Raw genomic sequence first — 16,425 nt, forward strand, 5'->3', positions numbered from 1 at the left:
TTTTATGACTAGAGGATAGTATGTGGCTGTTTTGTAGTATTAAGTATGGATTTCACTGACTTAAAGAAGCTAAATATATATTTGCAATGTTAATTTTGGATCGAGCGCTATAAATCCTGTTTAGAAATGGCAAAAGCAGCAGTGCAATTTTGCCTCAATTCTGGCAATTAGATTTAGACCAATTTAGAATTTCCTTCTTTTTTAGATGTATAAAAATATACTTATTCTTAAATGTCAGGCCCAGGACTAGCTTTATGCAGCGTGTAGGTATTTACATATGTGTATTTATTAGACTAAAAAACAGTAAGAGGCAGCATGGTCCAGTGGATAGAGTATGATAGCAGGAGCCTGGAGAATCGGTTTAACAGCAGCATAACAAAGAATTTTGGCCTGCTCCTGTTTGTTATAGCAAGCAAATAACAGGACTAGTCATAATACTTCCCTACCCTCATATCACTGACTGTCTAATCCCTCTCTCCTAAGCGTGTGTGTATGTTGTGTATCTACATTTGAAAGCTGTACCGAGAACTGCAGCTTAATAGTGGCCACTCACGTTAGCTGCAGTCACTTTTCCCTGAGGCTCGAGGGGGGGTTACTGAGTCAACATGGTTTCCAAATGAAGATCTAGAGCACGATGTTCTCCCCCATAGACATGTACAGCAGCTACCCTCACCCAAAAAGAGTTGCTGGGGGAGAAAATATGGCACTGTATCTGGGATTGGTCAGACCATACTGGAACAGCGTGTTAACACTTAAAAAAGGATGTTGAAAAATGGAAAAAACAGTTCAGAGAAGAGCCCTGAGAATGAATTGAGGAAGCAACGATTGACTGTTCTGGATGGCTAAAGTTGGGTTTCAGTGGCAGCCGCAGCTATTGATTTTTCAAAGGTGTTGAATATCTGCAGGTCCCATTTAACTTCAGTTGGATTTTTCAGGTGCTCAGGCCTGACTGTCAGAGGTGCTCACTTTAAACATTTTGTGAAATTGGATCTGAACTCCAGGATCTCAAGTCAGCAGCAGAGCTGTGACAAGAACCTAGGTCTTCCGACTCTCTGTCCCCTTGTTCTAACCAACAGACAAGCTCCCCCTCCACAGGTGCTGGAAAAGGAATCCCTTTCTGATCTATTCTGCAGTGGTGAAGGGGGAAAAAAATGGTAAGTCACAGAAAGGTCACCAAATGTCATTTTTGCTTCATCAACACACACAAGAGTATAGCGGCAAGGCTGGGGTGGAGAGCAAACTCACCGCACAGCAGCAGCTCCTGTGCCCCAGGGCTGAGCCGGACTCCTCACTCTGGGCGTTGCAACCTGGTGCATGCCTGTCTGGCCCTCTATCTCCAAGAGGAGCTGATGGCTAACCCTGAGTAGCACTGCAGTGCCACTCGGGGCTTCATCAAATGTGTTTTTACAGTTCTTTCCAAGATTTCATGGATTTATTCATTTCATATCTTTATGCAAGATTACCAAGACCTCTGTGACAAAATCATAGCCCTATGCATGAGGGTGTGGTGTGGGGTATCAAGGTTTGATCCCTAAGAGTTTAGGATGGCTGCTTCATTGATGGTGAAGCCATGACTGAGTTATACTGATCACCCTAAATAAGTGCCAATACAACCTTCATAACACACCATCCTCTACTCTGTATATCTTACAGATTTTACTGCATAATACCCAAGATTTTTAAAAATGTATTGGTACTATTTAATTCTTCTGACTGTAAAACCAGGTTTCTGTACGTGTCTTGGAGCAAAATCTTTTCTATGAAGTCATAAGGCATCGTTTTTAAGATCTGGTGTCTCTCAACCTGCCTGTGGCAGCACTAGGGGAGTTTTCTGTTGGAGGTTGTTTAAGCTTTAGTCAGGCTTTTCTCATTCTTTTGCTTCTGTGTAGTGTCCCAGGTGCTTCGGCTGGCTCTGAAGTGCAGATCCCTACCCCAACCAGCATACAATCAAAATCTGCTTCTCAAGAGAAATATTCAAGAATTCTGAGACATAAAATGAGCTGTATGTTGGGGACGAATAGAAATAATTAAGTAACACCTTCCACTTCCCAATTAAAAAAAAAAAAAGTGAGGAGAGAGTGTTGTCTATGGGTTAGAGCAGGGGCCAGCATTATATCTGGGTACCAGGAAGTTAGTGAGATAGGTCGGGCAAGTTGCTTAATTTTTCTTTACCCAAGTTTCCCCATCTGAAAAATGGGGTAAGAACCTTTCCCCACCTTTGTTCAACCTTCTGCCACCGTCAGCTAACTAGGTTAATATCAAAGTATTACTGTTACAATACGAGAGAGTGCAGGGACAGATTTCCTTTCAGTTTCTACATCCAGGCAAGAGCAATGCTAGAGCACAATAGGCACAAATATATTTTTAGAGGAAAAAACCCAGCAATGTCAGCCTATTTCTAAAACAGGTTCCCATCTGCTCAGCAGAGAGACGCTCATAGAAGTGTCACTCAGACCCTGACAGATAAAAGGATGTCGGAGCACAGTCTACAATTGCTGTTGCAGAGACTGCCCTAGACCAGGATGGAAATGTGACTGGGCTCAGCTGGAGGTGAATTAGTACAATCCAAAGGACTGTAAGCAGGGTGAACCCTCACCCCCACTAGGTTGGACTGAACCAGAGCTACCATGAGAACAAAGGCAAATCTTAGCAGGAGCACACCTTCTTCGGATTTCATTTGAGAAATGCTGACAGCAAAGATACTCCCTGTTTCTATCATTTATCTAAGCTCCACCTCCTGTCTTGCTTGTTCTTCACATTCACTTACCGGCTGGTCCGGAGGCACGCAATCGATGTTCTGTGATCGATTTATCGCGTCTGGTTAAGACGCGATAAATCGATCCCGGATCGATCCCGGAAGTGCCCACAATCGGCGCCGGTACTCCAGCTCTCCGAGAGGAGTACGCAGCGTCGACGGGGGGAGACTTCCGGCCGCGTCTGGACCCCGGTAAGTCCGGACTAAGGTACTTCGAATTCAGCTACGTTATTAACGTAGCTGAATTTGCGTACCTTAGTCCGAAGTCCGGACTAAGTGGGGACCAGCCCTCAGCCTCAGATTACCTGACTCTAACAGTGCACACGAACAATTTGTGCTTTTCCCAGAGTGGAGTATGTACGATGTTCTTGTTGCTGGAGGCAATGACAGAAGGAGGTGGGCTCAGTGATGAGCCCAATGGCCCTATAAACAGGATTGGAATATTAACAGGACACTGCCAACTAAGCATGAAAATACCGACTAACTGGCATATTTTTCAGCTTCGCAGATGTGGTGGTAAGTGATGAGCTTAAAAAAAAAGTTTAAAAAAAATTGAACTAAAGGACATCGCGTAGTGCAGGGGCGAGTGCCCGGGAGAGGGAAGCAGGTGCCCAAGGCCAAGATTTTCCAAAGTGACCAGTGATTTGGGGTGCCTCACTTTTTGACATACAACTTGACACTTTAAAGGGGCCTGATGGTAACCAGGTGGGTGCTCAGCACTCTGAAAGTCACGCCCCTTGATGGTGTTGCAAGTTGGGCCATGATCAGGTATCACTTTTGATAAGCACGGCGGTGTTCTTTTTCCATACCTTCCATTCACCTGCTGGGAGCGTCACTGCCTCCACTTACACCTCAGTTTGCCACTCTGTAAAATGGAAATAATGAGGCCCTATGGCAGTTTGAAACAGCGGCTGTAGAAGTGGATTCTTTTATTTTGAGGTGGACCTGTTGCCATATTGAACTAGCCAGGAATAATACATCCTGATTTGCTGTCTTCAAAGCTCTAATTAAAACTCAGGAGAGAGAGAGAGAGAGAGAACCTTTTCCTTTATGGGACTAAGCTTCATGCAGTCAGCTTTGAGAAGAAAGGCAAGGTTACCTGAAATGGCGTAGTTTTCATTTGCTCCCTTAAGATGGGGTGGTTTGCATGAATATAGTCCCTGTTCATGGAAGGGCCAAGGCCCAGTTGGAGCCGGGCAAGCTCTACAGTGCACTTTGCTGCTGTAACTGGTGTCCCCTTCCTGATTGCAATTTAAGAAAGAGGAGTAATTGCAAAGCTGGAAAACAACTGACAAAGCCTAAATGGGCCTAATTCTCCTATAAGCATCAGCATAAATCCCATCAATGCTACTGGCATTATATATTCGCGGGGAGTGGAAAATTTGCCATAAGGGAGGGGTTGTAGACTTCAGTCATAAGAATCATGTCATAGCAAGTGAAATGAAGGCATCATTTTCAGTGTTTAAAGCAACTGGCCTGAAATCAATATGGATTTATGCCTGGTCTCCTTTGACTGTACCCACCAGAGCCTTTCCTGTCCAAACTCTTCCAAGCAAAGATTTATCTTCATTTAATGCATTTTGTATATTGTACCTGCTGAAAGTAACAACTACTTTACTGTCTTTACTTCAGAACTGGCTGACCAGAATCGTAGCTTCACCAAACAGCCTTGTAAGACTTTGTTTTACAGAAAATGACGTGGAGGAAAGGAACCATGTTAATGAAACCAGTCAGCAGCGAAAGAGCTCTGCTCCTGGATCAGAGAAGCAGTTTGTGTTTGTGAAAGCCATGGCTACTGCTTTGAGGATCCTTTTTGGAACAGCTTAGGATAGAAATTATTCACCCAGGTGCTGAGTGGAGCTCTTTTGCGGGTTGAAAAGTTTCACAAAGAACAGAATCTCCAACAAATCAGCTGCTACTCTGATGAATGCCAAGATGCGCAGCTGGCTTAGGAACAAATCCCATTCTTTGTGAAAGGAGCTATTCGTCCTTCTTATCAGCATTATTCATCATCACTGCATCACAATCATTAGCTAATGGAGAACATGAGAATTCAAAAAAAATGTTGACTGGCTCTTCTTTTGACCCCTTTAGAATAGAATATGACCAATTACCATATGCTCCCAATAAAGAGCCCTCCATCCCACGCTAGGGTATAGGCGAGGCAAGGGTTATGTATTTCTAATTCGCTCAAAGCAGTGATAGCCAGATATCAAATCCAGCTGTTAGGGTCACACCAGAGTTTTGTCCATAAAAGCGGCGATGCAAACAGATCTCCTCTATCACCACATTTGGATAATGTCAAAACCTGCAGTTTAGACACTGGAGTTGCTTCAAGTTTGCTAAAGTAGGTTTTTGTGATAAAGAAAGCAAGAAGTGGACAGCTGGGTGCTTTGTTTTGTTTTTTAAATAAACTGGGTACGCAAGTGATAAGGATAGTGACAGGACATAGGTTAAAGTTTTAGACATAGTACTTTAAATGTGTTGTTAGCAGATGTGATTTGATTAAAAATGTAACTTTAAAAAAAATGTAGTTTTCCCTACATAGGTTGGTAAGGTTTGCATTTCACTCATCCGAGATGATGAAAAGAGAGTAGTAGCCCCTGTTGCAATTGGATTTCTGTATTTTAGAAATTTGAAGAAGAGACAACAGGGGAACGTTTGAGTCAAAGTCAAACTTAATTAAAACATAAAAAATTAATGACAGATATTTCTACTGAGCTTTGAAAAACCTAAATTTAATGTCCAGATCTGGTCAGTCAATTCCATTTTCTTGTAGCCTTTACAGTGTCTCGTGATAAAAGAAAAAAAATTAACATGGAAATTTGACAAATTTAATATAAAATTCTGTTTCCTTTGTTGTACAGAATGTGGCATTGTGGTGCCCACTCATTTTCTCTCAGTGGCTGGCGGGCTTTATCATCAGTGTCTCAAATTACTCAGTGCAACAAATGCTGAATCATCATCAGGAACATTTAAAAGGAAAAAAAACCCTCTCTTGTTTAAGACTGGGCTAGCAGGGCTGCTGTAACATAAGAACTTGGAACAGACTCATTTACTTTCCTCTACCTCCTTTTGTTCAGACCTGGCCCCTAAAAGTAGAACTATACCAGAAAGGAGATGAAACTGCTTCTGGGTTTTCCACTTACTCGCATTAGAAAACTGATCTGGCAGGAATCATATAGCAAACTTCACTTCCACTTATTTTGTCTTTGCTGTGACTGATCAGTCCCTGGGGAAATATTCATTTATATTAGTATACAGCAATGTTTCCTGATGCTGTAGCAGATGTCTGCATATGCAATAAAGATGTGACAGGGTGACCTATTGCCCTGAAATGTAAGACCACATGTGGGGATAGGAGGGAAGGAAGACAAATATGAGTGTCCAGAAGCCAAGGACTTAACCAAAAAAGGAACATATCAAGGCCTGCAAACAGCTGGTAGTATCATGAGCAAAAGAACTGACACCTCCCCTCCCCCATGGGAAAGCACTTTCCTCACAGTGTACCTGGAATAACTCAAGAAAGGCCCCTCCCTGCAGCAAATTCTTTCTAGGAACAAGAGGACGATTCTTCGCTTACATCCTGTGCCTGCAAGCAACAGAGACTAGAGTGAGAACACAACAGAATATTTTACTAATGAAAACAGAGGTAAAGCAAGTGCAGATTTTGTTGCTCATGTCCCTGCCGAGCTGGGGGACAGTCAATACTTGGAGAAGTTTGAGCTGAACTTTTTAAAATTTCCCTTCCATCACAGACTCCCAAATTCTCCTGTTACACGGTTAAGTCATCCCATCATGCCTAGCAGAAATCTCATTACAATCAGATGCCACAGCATGAAACATACTGGGATATTAGCAAGGGAGGAAGTAAGCAAAAACCTTCCAGGTCAGGTTTTTCCTTTTGCTCAGAATAGAGCTTAAAAATTCACCAGAACGTTCAATAGGCTTTTCTTTATTGAACGATTAACTGCTGTAGTAGTTCAGTTAGTTATGCATTAAAATGCTACATTTACCACCTTTCAGTACAGAAATCTAATGCATCCAATTAGCAGAGAAGTGAAGCCATAACCCCTGACTATAGATTACCATCAGCTGAAAATCTCAAGCTGCCACATGGTTGTAGTAACTAAGGAAATTTACTCTTCCAAAGACACATCTAAATCAAATAAGATCTACTTCCCACTGCATCTCCAAAGCAAAGAGAATTAACATGTGTCAATGCTGACATTCAGAGTTCTGCATGTGAAAAGATACATTTTCATCTTACATTCTTATACTGTTTCAGTTCAGCCTGCTGGTGAAGAGTAACTATTACACCCTAAGAATACTACATCTGAATAGACTGTTGCTCTATTTTATTTTCTATTATATCTGGTTCAAGGTAAGCTTGCATATCATAGCACAGGCCATACTGAGTTTACAAGTGCCTGAAGTTAAAGGCACCTTACATGGGGGAGTTATTTTCTCTTCTCGCTCCAAGGTTCCTCCTTTTCCACTCTCCCCACAAATTGCTGAATATCTGTGGCAAGAAGTTCCGGTTCTTCAAAGGCTGCGAAGTGGCCACCTCGCGGCATGAAACTGAAGGAGATTATATTGATGTACTTCTGCTGCGCCCAGGACCGAGGAGTGTGCAGGACTTCATTGGGGAAGGAAGCAACACCTGTAGGCACTCGCACAGGGAGCCTGCAAGGGGATAGAGAGAAGAGAAAATAACTTTGTCCTTCTAGAACACCTTTCAATAGCGAATCAAAGTGCTTTACAAACAGGTTAGCAAGACTCAGAACCCTGCTGAAATAGGAATTATATTCCCCTTCTACAGATGGAGAAACTAAGACAGAAGTTAAGTGGTGACAGGGTTGTGACAGAGCTAAGAATATAATCCAACTGACTCCCAGGTCCTGGCTCTAACCACTAGACACCATCACCTCCAATTCCTGAAAAGACTTTAAAAGGACATGGCTACAAATTTTATGTAAATATAGGACTTCATACTATTTGTGAGGTACCCTCAGAAGGGGCACAGATCTTAACATTAATTGCGTTGAGTAACAAGGGGGAAGGAATGCAAGCCAAAATAGGGAAAGAAGAGGTTAAAGAATATTTAGAGAAGAAAGATGTATTCAAGTCAGCAGGACCTGATGAAATAGCTGGCAAGATACTTCAGAAACTAGCTAAAGCAATCGCTGAACTGTTAGCAATTACACTGGTCTACAATTTTTGAGAAGTCGTCTGCTTCAGAGATAAAATGTGCTATTTATTATGTATTTTGATGTGCTGAATTCAAATATGACAATTAAAATAACTGGCTACTGTTTCTAAGATATTTAAGTTTTTACATTTTATGTCTATGTATATTGTGTAGATAGTAGAGTTTTAATCATAAATTGTAAACCTAGGTCTTTTCATGTGTTTATGGTTGCTTTACATGATAATATTTCACCTGTCCTGTTTATGTAACACTTTTAAAATCAGCAAAAGGGTTATATAAATTAAATTTTATTATGAAACAAAAGGCAAAAAACTATTATGTACATAGTTTAGTCCTATTCAGTGTCTACTCGGCGCTTCTTGGCTTGTCTCTTGTATTCATTAAATGGAGCATCTATTGTCACTGTCCAGCAATAATCTGCAAGCATTGATGGGCTCCATTTGCCCTGATAGCGTTTCTCCATTGTTGCAATGTCCTGGTGAAATCATTCGCCGTGCTCGTCGCTCACTGCTTTGCAGTTCGGTGGAAAAAAATCTAGATGAGAGTGCAAAAAATGTATCTTTAGCGACATGTTGCAACCAAAGCTTTTGTATGCCTTGAGGAGGTTTTCCACCAACAACCTGTAGTTGTCTGCCTTGTTGTTTCCGAAAAAATTTATTGCCACTAACTGGAAGGCTTTCCATGCCGTCTTTTCCTTGCCACGCAGTGCATGGTCAAATGCATCATCTCGAAGAAGTTCACGAATCTGAGGACCAACAAAGACACCTTCCTTTATCTTAGCTTCACTTAACCTTGGAAATTTTCCACAGAGGTACTTGAAAGCTGCTTGAGTTTTGTCAATGGCCTTGACAAAGTTCTTCATCAGACCCAGCTTGATGTGTAAAGGTGGTAACAAAATCTTCCTTGATTCAACAAGTGGTGGATGCTGAACACTTTTCCTCCCAGGCTCCAATGACTGTCAGAGTGGCCAATCTTTCCTGGTGTAGTGGGAATCTCTTGCACGACTATCCCATTCGCAGAGAAAAGAGCAGTACTTTTTGTATCCAGTCTGCAGACCAAGCAAGAGAGCAACAACCTTCAAATCGCCACAAAGCTGCCACTGATGTTGGTCATAGTTTATGCACCTCAAAAGTTGTTTCATGTTGTCATAGGTTTCCTTCATATGGACTGCATGACCAACTGGAATTGATGGCAAAACATTGGCATTATGCAGTAAAACAGCTTTAAGACTCGTCTTCGATGAATCAATGAACAGTCTCCACTCATCTGGATCATGAACGATGTTGAGGGCTGCCATCACACCATCGATGTTGTTGCAGGCTACAAGATCACCTTCCATGAAGAAGAATGGGACAAGATCCTTTTGACGGTCACGGAACATGGAAACCCCAACATCACCTGCCAGGAGATTCCACTGCTGTAGTCTGGAGCCCAACAGCTCTGCCTTACTCTTGGGTAGTTCCAAATCCCTGACAAGGTCATTCAGTTCACCTTGTGTTATGAGATGTGGTTCAGAGGAGGAGGATGGGAGAAAATGTGGGTCCTGTGACATTGATGGTTCAGGACCAGAAGTTTCATCCTCTTCCTCTTCCTCGTCTGACCCAAGTGAGAATGATTCTGGTGCATCAGGAACCGGCAGTCCTTCTCCGTGGGGTACTGGGCGTATAGCTGATGAAATGTTTGGATAATGCACAGTCCACTTTTTCTTCTTTGACACACCTTTCCCAACTGGAGGCACCATGCAGAAGTAACAATTGCTGTTACGATCTGTTGGCTCTCTCCAAATCATTGGCATTGCAAAAGGAATAGCTTTCCTTTTCCTGTTCAACCACTGGCAAAGACTTGTTGCACAAGTGTTGCAGCATATGTGTGGGGCCCACCTCTTGTCCTGATCTCTAATTTTGCAGCCAAAATAAAGGTGATAGGCTTTCTTAACCATAGTGGTTATACTGCGCTTTTGTGATGCAAAAGTCACTTCGCCACAAACATAGCAGAAGTTATCTGCACTGTTCACACAAGTCCGAGGCATCTCTGCTCACTTTGGCTAAACAGAAATGTGTCCCTTTGCAAAATCAAACACTGACAAATAAGAGAGCACGACACTGTATGATTTCTAGAGCTGATATAGGGCAATTTGTTCAGCAGAGTGATGTAAGCTTCGTTAGGATTGCATCCTCCATGACTTCTAGGAATAACATGATGCAATTCATATAATGTATGACACAATACCAGCTTTAGATTGCATCATTCATTGTTTTGCCTAAAAAGCAAGTACTGTCCAAACCCAGTCATAGATTTATTCATAGATCCAGTCAAAGATGTATTTTAGTCATTTTTGGTTTAAATTGAGATTCCCTTCCCTTTATAACTCCCTTATCCTCCGCCATTCCCAAGTCAAGGGTCGTATATACTAACCCAATAGGATATCTTGAAAACTAGAGCCAATCAACAATTTTAAGCATAATTTTCGTTCTCAGTGACCCAGAATTAGTAACGTTTGACTACATTTATTTCAGAAGCATTTTGGCTGTAGAGCAGTGTTATCTACAAGAACTCCTGGATGATGGGAGGTCCCAGAGGACTGGAGAAGGGCAAACATAGAACCTGTCTTTAAAAAGGGGAACAAAGAGCACCCATGGAATTACAGACCAGCCAGCCCTACTTCAATAACTAGAAAGATACTGGTACAATTATTAAACAATCAACTGGTTAGCATAATAGTGTTATAAGGAATAGCCAGCATGGATTTGTCAAGAACAAATCATGCCAAAGCAACCTTTAACTTCTTGCTTTGACAGTGTTACTGGCCAAGTGGAAGGGGAGGAGCAATCGAGCTGTGATGTATCTTATTTTAGTAAGGCTTTCAACACAGTCCTATGAGACATTCTCATAAGCAAACTAGGGAAACATAGTCTAGCTGATATTACTATAAGATGGGTGCATAACTGGGTGAAAGACTATACTCAAAGAGTAGTTATCAATGGTTTACTGTCAAACTGGGGAGAGTATATCTAGTGGGGTACTGCAGGGGTTTGTCCTGGGTCTGGTACTATGCAATGTTTTCATTAATAACTTGGATAATAGAGTGTAGAGTATGCTTATAAAATCTGTGGCTGACACCAAGCTGGGATAACTGTAAAGTATTACACTTAGGAAGGAAAAATCAAATGCACAACTACAAAATGGGGAATAACTGGCTAAGTGGTAGTACTACTGGAGAGGATCTGGGATTATAGTAGATCACATATTGAATATGAATCAACATGATGCAGGTGCAAAAAGGGCTAATGTGCTGGGGTGTATTAACAGGAGTGTCGTATATAAGATGCGGAAGGTAATTGTACTGTCCCCTATTCTGGGCACCACACTTTAGGACAGATGTGGATAAATGGGAGAGAGTCCTGAGGAGAGCAAATAAAAGGTTTAGAAAAACCTGGCCTATAAGGAAAGTTGTTTGACCCAACTGGACATGTTTAGTCTTGAGAAGAGAAGACTGAGGGAGGACCAAATAACAGTCTTCAAATATGTTAAGGGCTGTTATTAATCAATTGTTCTCCATTTCCATTTGAAGGTAGGACAAGAAGTAATGGGCAATTTAGGTTAAATATTAGGAAATACTTTCTAACTATAAGGTTAGCTAAGCTCCAGAACGGGCTTCTAAGGGAGGTTGTGGAATCCCCATCATCAGAGGTTTTTAAGAACAGGTTGGACAAATACCTGTCAGGGATGGTCTAGGTTTACTTGGCCCTACCTCAGCACAGGAGGTTGGATTATATGATTAGATGAGGTTCCTCTGAGCTTCCTTCCAGAGGAGGGGGGGGGGGGGCAAAGTAACCACTGAATGGAAGTCTGATCAAACTATACCAAGGATCATGTGTTTGACAGGAATTCAAAGGACTGCAACAAAAATGTTGATGGAACTGGACGGGTTATTTATGCAGGAAGGGTGGGAAATGTATTAAGAGTCTGTGCATTTGAAGGGTGTAAACAGCAGTGATGGAAAGGAATCGTTTAGAATGCTCCAAGGAGCTTTCGGTAGGGATGATGGGATGAAGTTGAACAAAGGTAAATTTAGGCTGGATATCAGGAAATATTTCATAGCACTGAGGTTGCTCAGCCTGTGGAATAGTCTCCCGTGGGTGAAACTCTCCCATCTATGGCCATTTAAAACTGGACTACACAAAATACACAAGAATATACTGTGGGGAACAATTCTGCAGTGGCAGGCGGAATGGAAGCAAACAGTTATGACCTCAAGGGTCCAGTTTCTAGGATCTTATTGCATTTGTTGTAAACCAAGGGTAAAATTCTCACAAGGGTGTAAGGGCCAGATTTTCAAAGTATTTAAGGTGCTAAAGATGCAAACGGCGCCTACTGCGATTTTCAGACGTTCCTAAGCCCTATAGTCATCTAATTCCCACTTATTTTGATCGGGCTCAGGCATTTTTGTAAATCCCACTATTAACCTATTTGCATCTTTAGGTGCCCAAATATCTTTGCAAACTTGGCCCTAAGTGACTTAGGAGCCTAAGTCCCATTTTCAACAGTAACTTCAAGAGGCTTTTTTTCTAAGGCCAGGTCTACACTAAAAAGTTAGGTCGACCCAGCAATGTTGCTCAGGGGTGTGAAAACTCCACATCCCTGAGCAATATAGTTAAGCCAACCTAACACCTGGTGTTGACAGCGCTAAGCCAACAGAATAATTCTCTCCTTGACCTAGCTACTGCCTGTCGGTGAAGTGGATTAACTTCAGCAATGGGAATCCTCCTCCTATCGCTGGAGTGAGCATCTACACTGAAGCGTTACCATGGCACAGGTGCAGCATTTCTACTGAAGATGTAGCCAAAGGTACAAAAGTCAGTTAGGCACCTAACCCCCATTGAAAATCAATGGGAATCAGATCCCTAAGTCCCACTGGGGTCTTTGAAACTCTTCCCCTTTAGCACTTAAGAGCCTAAGTACCACTGACTTTCAATGAGACAAAGGCTTCTACAAGCTTAAGTCACTTTTGAAAGTGGGACTTAAGCCCTTTTGAAAACTTCACCCCAAATCAAGATAAGCAGGATAACAAAACCAGATGACCAAGGGTTTAAGCTATGTAAGTGAATGCTGACTACAAGATTCAGTCAAGATGGCAAATACAGTTTAATTCATTAGCTGAAGTAGGGTCTTAAATGGTTTGCGCACACACTCTCTCTCTCTCTCTCTCGCTTGACTAAGGTGCAAACATGATAATTCTCACCAGAAGTTTAACAGTAGAGTTGCTGTAGTGAAGTCTCTTATTTCTGAGTGATATACTGCAGCACATTTGGAAAATACAGCAGAAGTAAATAAGTAGGCTTGTCCAATCAATGAACAAAATACATATTGTGATGCAGCTTCTCCCCCCACAATACTCACTAACACACACTGTGCCACTAGCATGCATGTGAGTGCAAGCCTCTTACTTCTCATGTTTCTGCGTACCAATCCCCTTCCCGATATTCTCCTTGTAGAAACGCATTGCAGAAACCATGCAGCCTGGCACCCAATAGAGCATGACGTTAGTGAGAAGGTCATCCAGAGAGTACTTCCTGAAAAGGTCAGCATAGAAATGGCCTCATGAGAGTTGAATGTAGTTTAGTTTATGGTAGAAGAATCATTTCAAATCTTTTCGGCTATTTACTTTGGTTAAATTATAAAAATTAAAGCAAAAATGGCTAACGAAAAATAGTACTAGCCCCCTAATTCAGAAGGGACTTGACACACTTCCTCACCCCAACCCTCCATTCCTACTAGCCAAGTATTTCAGAGCTACCCCAACTATTTTAGCATTTCCCATTCCTGCTAGCCCAAACATTTTAGCACTCTCCCTTCCTGCTAGCCTGAGTATTTAGTGCTCATATAGACATGAAAATCCTAACACTTTAACATCCTTACAAGGGAGACAGACTCCAAAAAATATCCCAGCTCCAATAACCCTGTCAAAAGAGGCCATGACCTAGCACCACCTATATCGTCCCTTCAATGAACAGGGAGACCAGAAGAGCATGTTGGGCAGCTTGTGCCATTTATTTTCATAAACACTAAACACTAACATATGTTTTCAATAAAAGACTAAGTTAAAAAAACGACAGAAACTTGGCCAATCTTTGCTATGAATATAGGTTTCATACCCCACAGTAAACCCGTCACAGGGGAGACATTATATTCAAATCATTTTCATTGGTCTTTTTCTAATGTGCACTCTGGCTCAGCTTCAGCCAGGTAGTTCAGCAAATTTTAGGGCTTTAGAATCTCACCCCAAGCCAAGACTGAACCATTGGTAGCAAACTGTAAGTATACATTTTTATGACAATGGTTAACTTAAAGTAAATAAATCTGAGAAGAGACAAAGATTTGCATTAGATTGAATCAGAAATGATATTTTGTGAGCAAAAAATCTTTGGTATAAAACAGATTTCTCCTCCCTCCACCTTCCCTGACATTTTCTCTGCTGTTTTTTAAATGTAATATTAGTACTAGTGAGAGGTGCCAGAATGACAACCCTAGAAACGAGAGTCCTCTGCTTATCCATAAAACAGACACCGCATAGGCAGTGGCAGGGCAAGTTTCTTCCATACACTACCAGTGTACCTCTACCATGGCCTGGAGGGATCACAGATAGGTGTGAGGGTGTAGTTCAGTCTTCAAGGCCCATTCACTTTTGGCCTCTTTTCTATGATTGCCAACACAAGTGTAATTTTGTGCTATTGTGGCCATACAGTTTCCTTGCAGGATGGCAGGTAAACCAAATTACCCCAAACAAAGCTTTATTTGAGACTAATGTGATCCAAACATAAGTCTGGGCTGAGTGACCTCCTCTAGAATAGGGAAAGAGGCCAATGGTGAGTCAGAGGAAGAGGTTGTTCCCACCTTTCTAGACCTCCATCCTCTAGTTTCTGGAATTCAGGATCAGTCCATGTAGAAAACTTCTCCAAGATGTATGCAGCCAGCCCTACTGGAGAGTCATTCAGGCCACAGCCTGAAAAGGAGGAGAACAATTAAAAATAAGTCTGGCATACCTGCTATTAATCTCAAACTACATTAGAAGCTCCCCATTATAGTACAGAACAGTTACAGCTGTTGGAACAGCTTTGTGAGGGTGTGGGTTTTTTTTTAAGCTATCATAAAGAGAACAAGTCAGAACCTATTATTGTCTAATCATTAAATATGGTAATAGACTCAGCATTACTCGGATACCGTATGTATTTAAAATTAAATGTAAGAGTCGTATTTCTAATGGCTTTTTCTGCAAGCTAATAAGATTAAGCTTTATGTGCCAAGTAAGATTTGCCTCCGTTATTAAGTGGAAGCTACTGTCAAATACTAAGAGTATTACTGGGACAAATTCTGCTTGCCTTAAGGGCTACTTGTATGAAGAGAAGACAAGCAGGATTTAGCACATTGTATCAAACAGAAGAAACTCTTTTTAGGGAATACTGTCGTGTCCTATATTACAAATACCCATTGCTTTAGAGTTTGCTTTTCACCATTTCTGCTCTTTATTTTTTGCACAAAGCTTGGACAGTGAACTTACACCTGCTTCTAGGTTTTTCTCCCAAGTCAGAATATGTTAACACTGGGTGCCATAAGGGTTTCTCCTAGGTTTCTGTGATATAGGGATCCTGACATTTCACAGCTTCACACATGCCCAATTCTGGCTTCCAAAGGATGATACTGAAATGAGGAACGAGCATCTTTAAAATCCCAAACACGCTCACAGGGTGCATTTAAGGTTCATGGATGAAATTATGTTAGGGACAACTTCTATTTAAACATGAATAATGCTAGCAAAGTTTTAACCATCTGGTGGCTGAGACTTAAAAAGCAAGCTACCAAATGTTGTCATAACAGTATTTGGCCTGAACATCATACTTTCCAATTTCACTGTACAGGCATGCAGTGATCCTTGTAACACCATAGTGAGGTGGGCGGAGTAGATAAGTGTCTCCATTTTCCAAATGGGAAAAACTGAGACATTGTCTCCACTAGAGACATCTGCTGGAGTAAAGGACCATTGTTCTCTGATGCTCACTTGAAATGCAACTTCCATGCACATCCCAAAGTGCTTCAGTCAACTGCAGTGAACCAACTATCAGTGCATGTTTCCCCAAGAATTTGTAGGCATAAACACTAATCCATGCAGGTTCATTTAATTAACTGCCAATGTGGATAAAATACAATGGCACAAATGGTGCACTGTCAACGGACAGTCAGATGACAGCTTACTCAGCTCGCAAACCTCCATAGTTCACTGGCTGAGAATCCCTGCTCTGCCACTGTCATGCCCTCCCAGCAGCATACTCTCTTCATCAGACATCCCACCGAGCACTGGTTTCCTCACTTGACCATGCCCCATCCAGCACACACATTATCCTTCCCCCCCTCACCCCCGGGAATGCTCCCTACCACAACTCCACAGGTGCCCAGATGGCAA

General features: G+C 41.9%; 1 protein-coding gene across 6 annotated transcripts in view; it reads right to left on the reverse strand.

Moving 5' to 3' along the window:
* Positions 1 to 6,694: 6,694 nt before the first annotated feature.
* The window catches only part of EPHX1 (epoxide hydrolase 1), a 51,367-nt gene continuing 41,636 nt past the window's right edge, over positions 6,695 to 16,425 (reverse strand). For all 6 annotated transcript variants that reach the window (XM_024111698.3, XM_065590615.1, XM_065590613.1 and 3 more), the window contains 3 exons: positions 14,862 to 14,970; positions 13,415 to 13,540; positions 6,695 to 7,441 (listed from right to left, as the gene is read on the reverse strand). In XM_024111698.3, coding sequence (XP_023967466.3) covers positions 7,216 to 7,441; positions 13,415 to 13,540; positions 14,862 to 14,970 — 461 coding nt within the window. In that variant the 3' untranslated portion in view covers positions 6,695 to 7,215. The remainder of the gene's footprint in view (positions 7,442 to 13,414; positions 13,541 to 14,861; positions 14,971 to 16,425) is intronic.

This window comes from Chrysemys picta, chromosome 3 (assembly GCF_011386835.1).
Source record: "Chrysemys picta bellii isolate R12L10 chromosome 3, ASM1138683v2, whole genome shotgun sequence".
NCBI lineage: Eukaryota > Metazoa > Chordata > Testudines > Emydidae > Chrysemys > Chrysemys picta.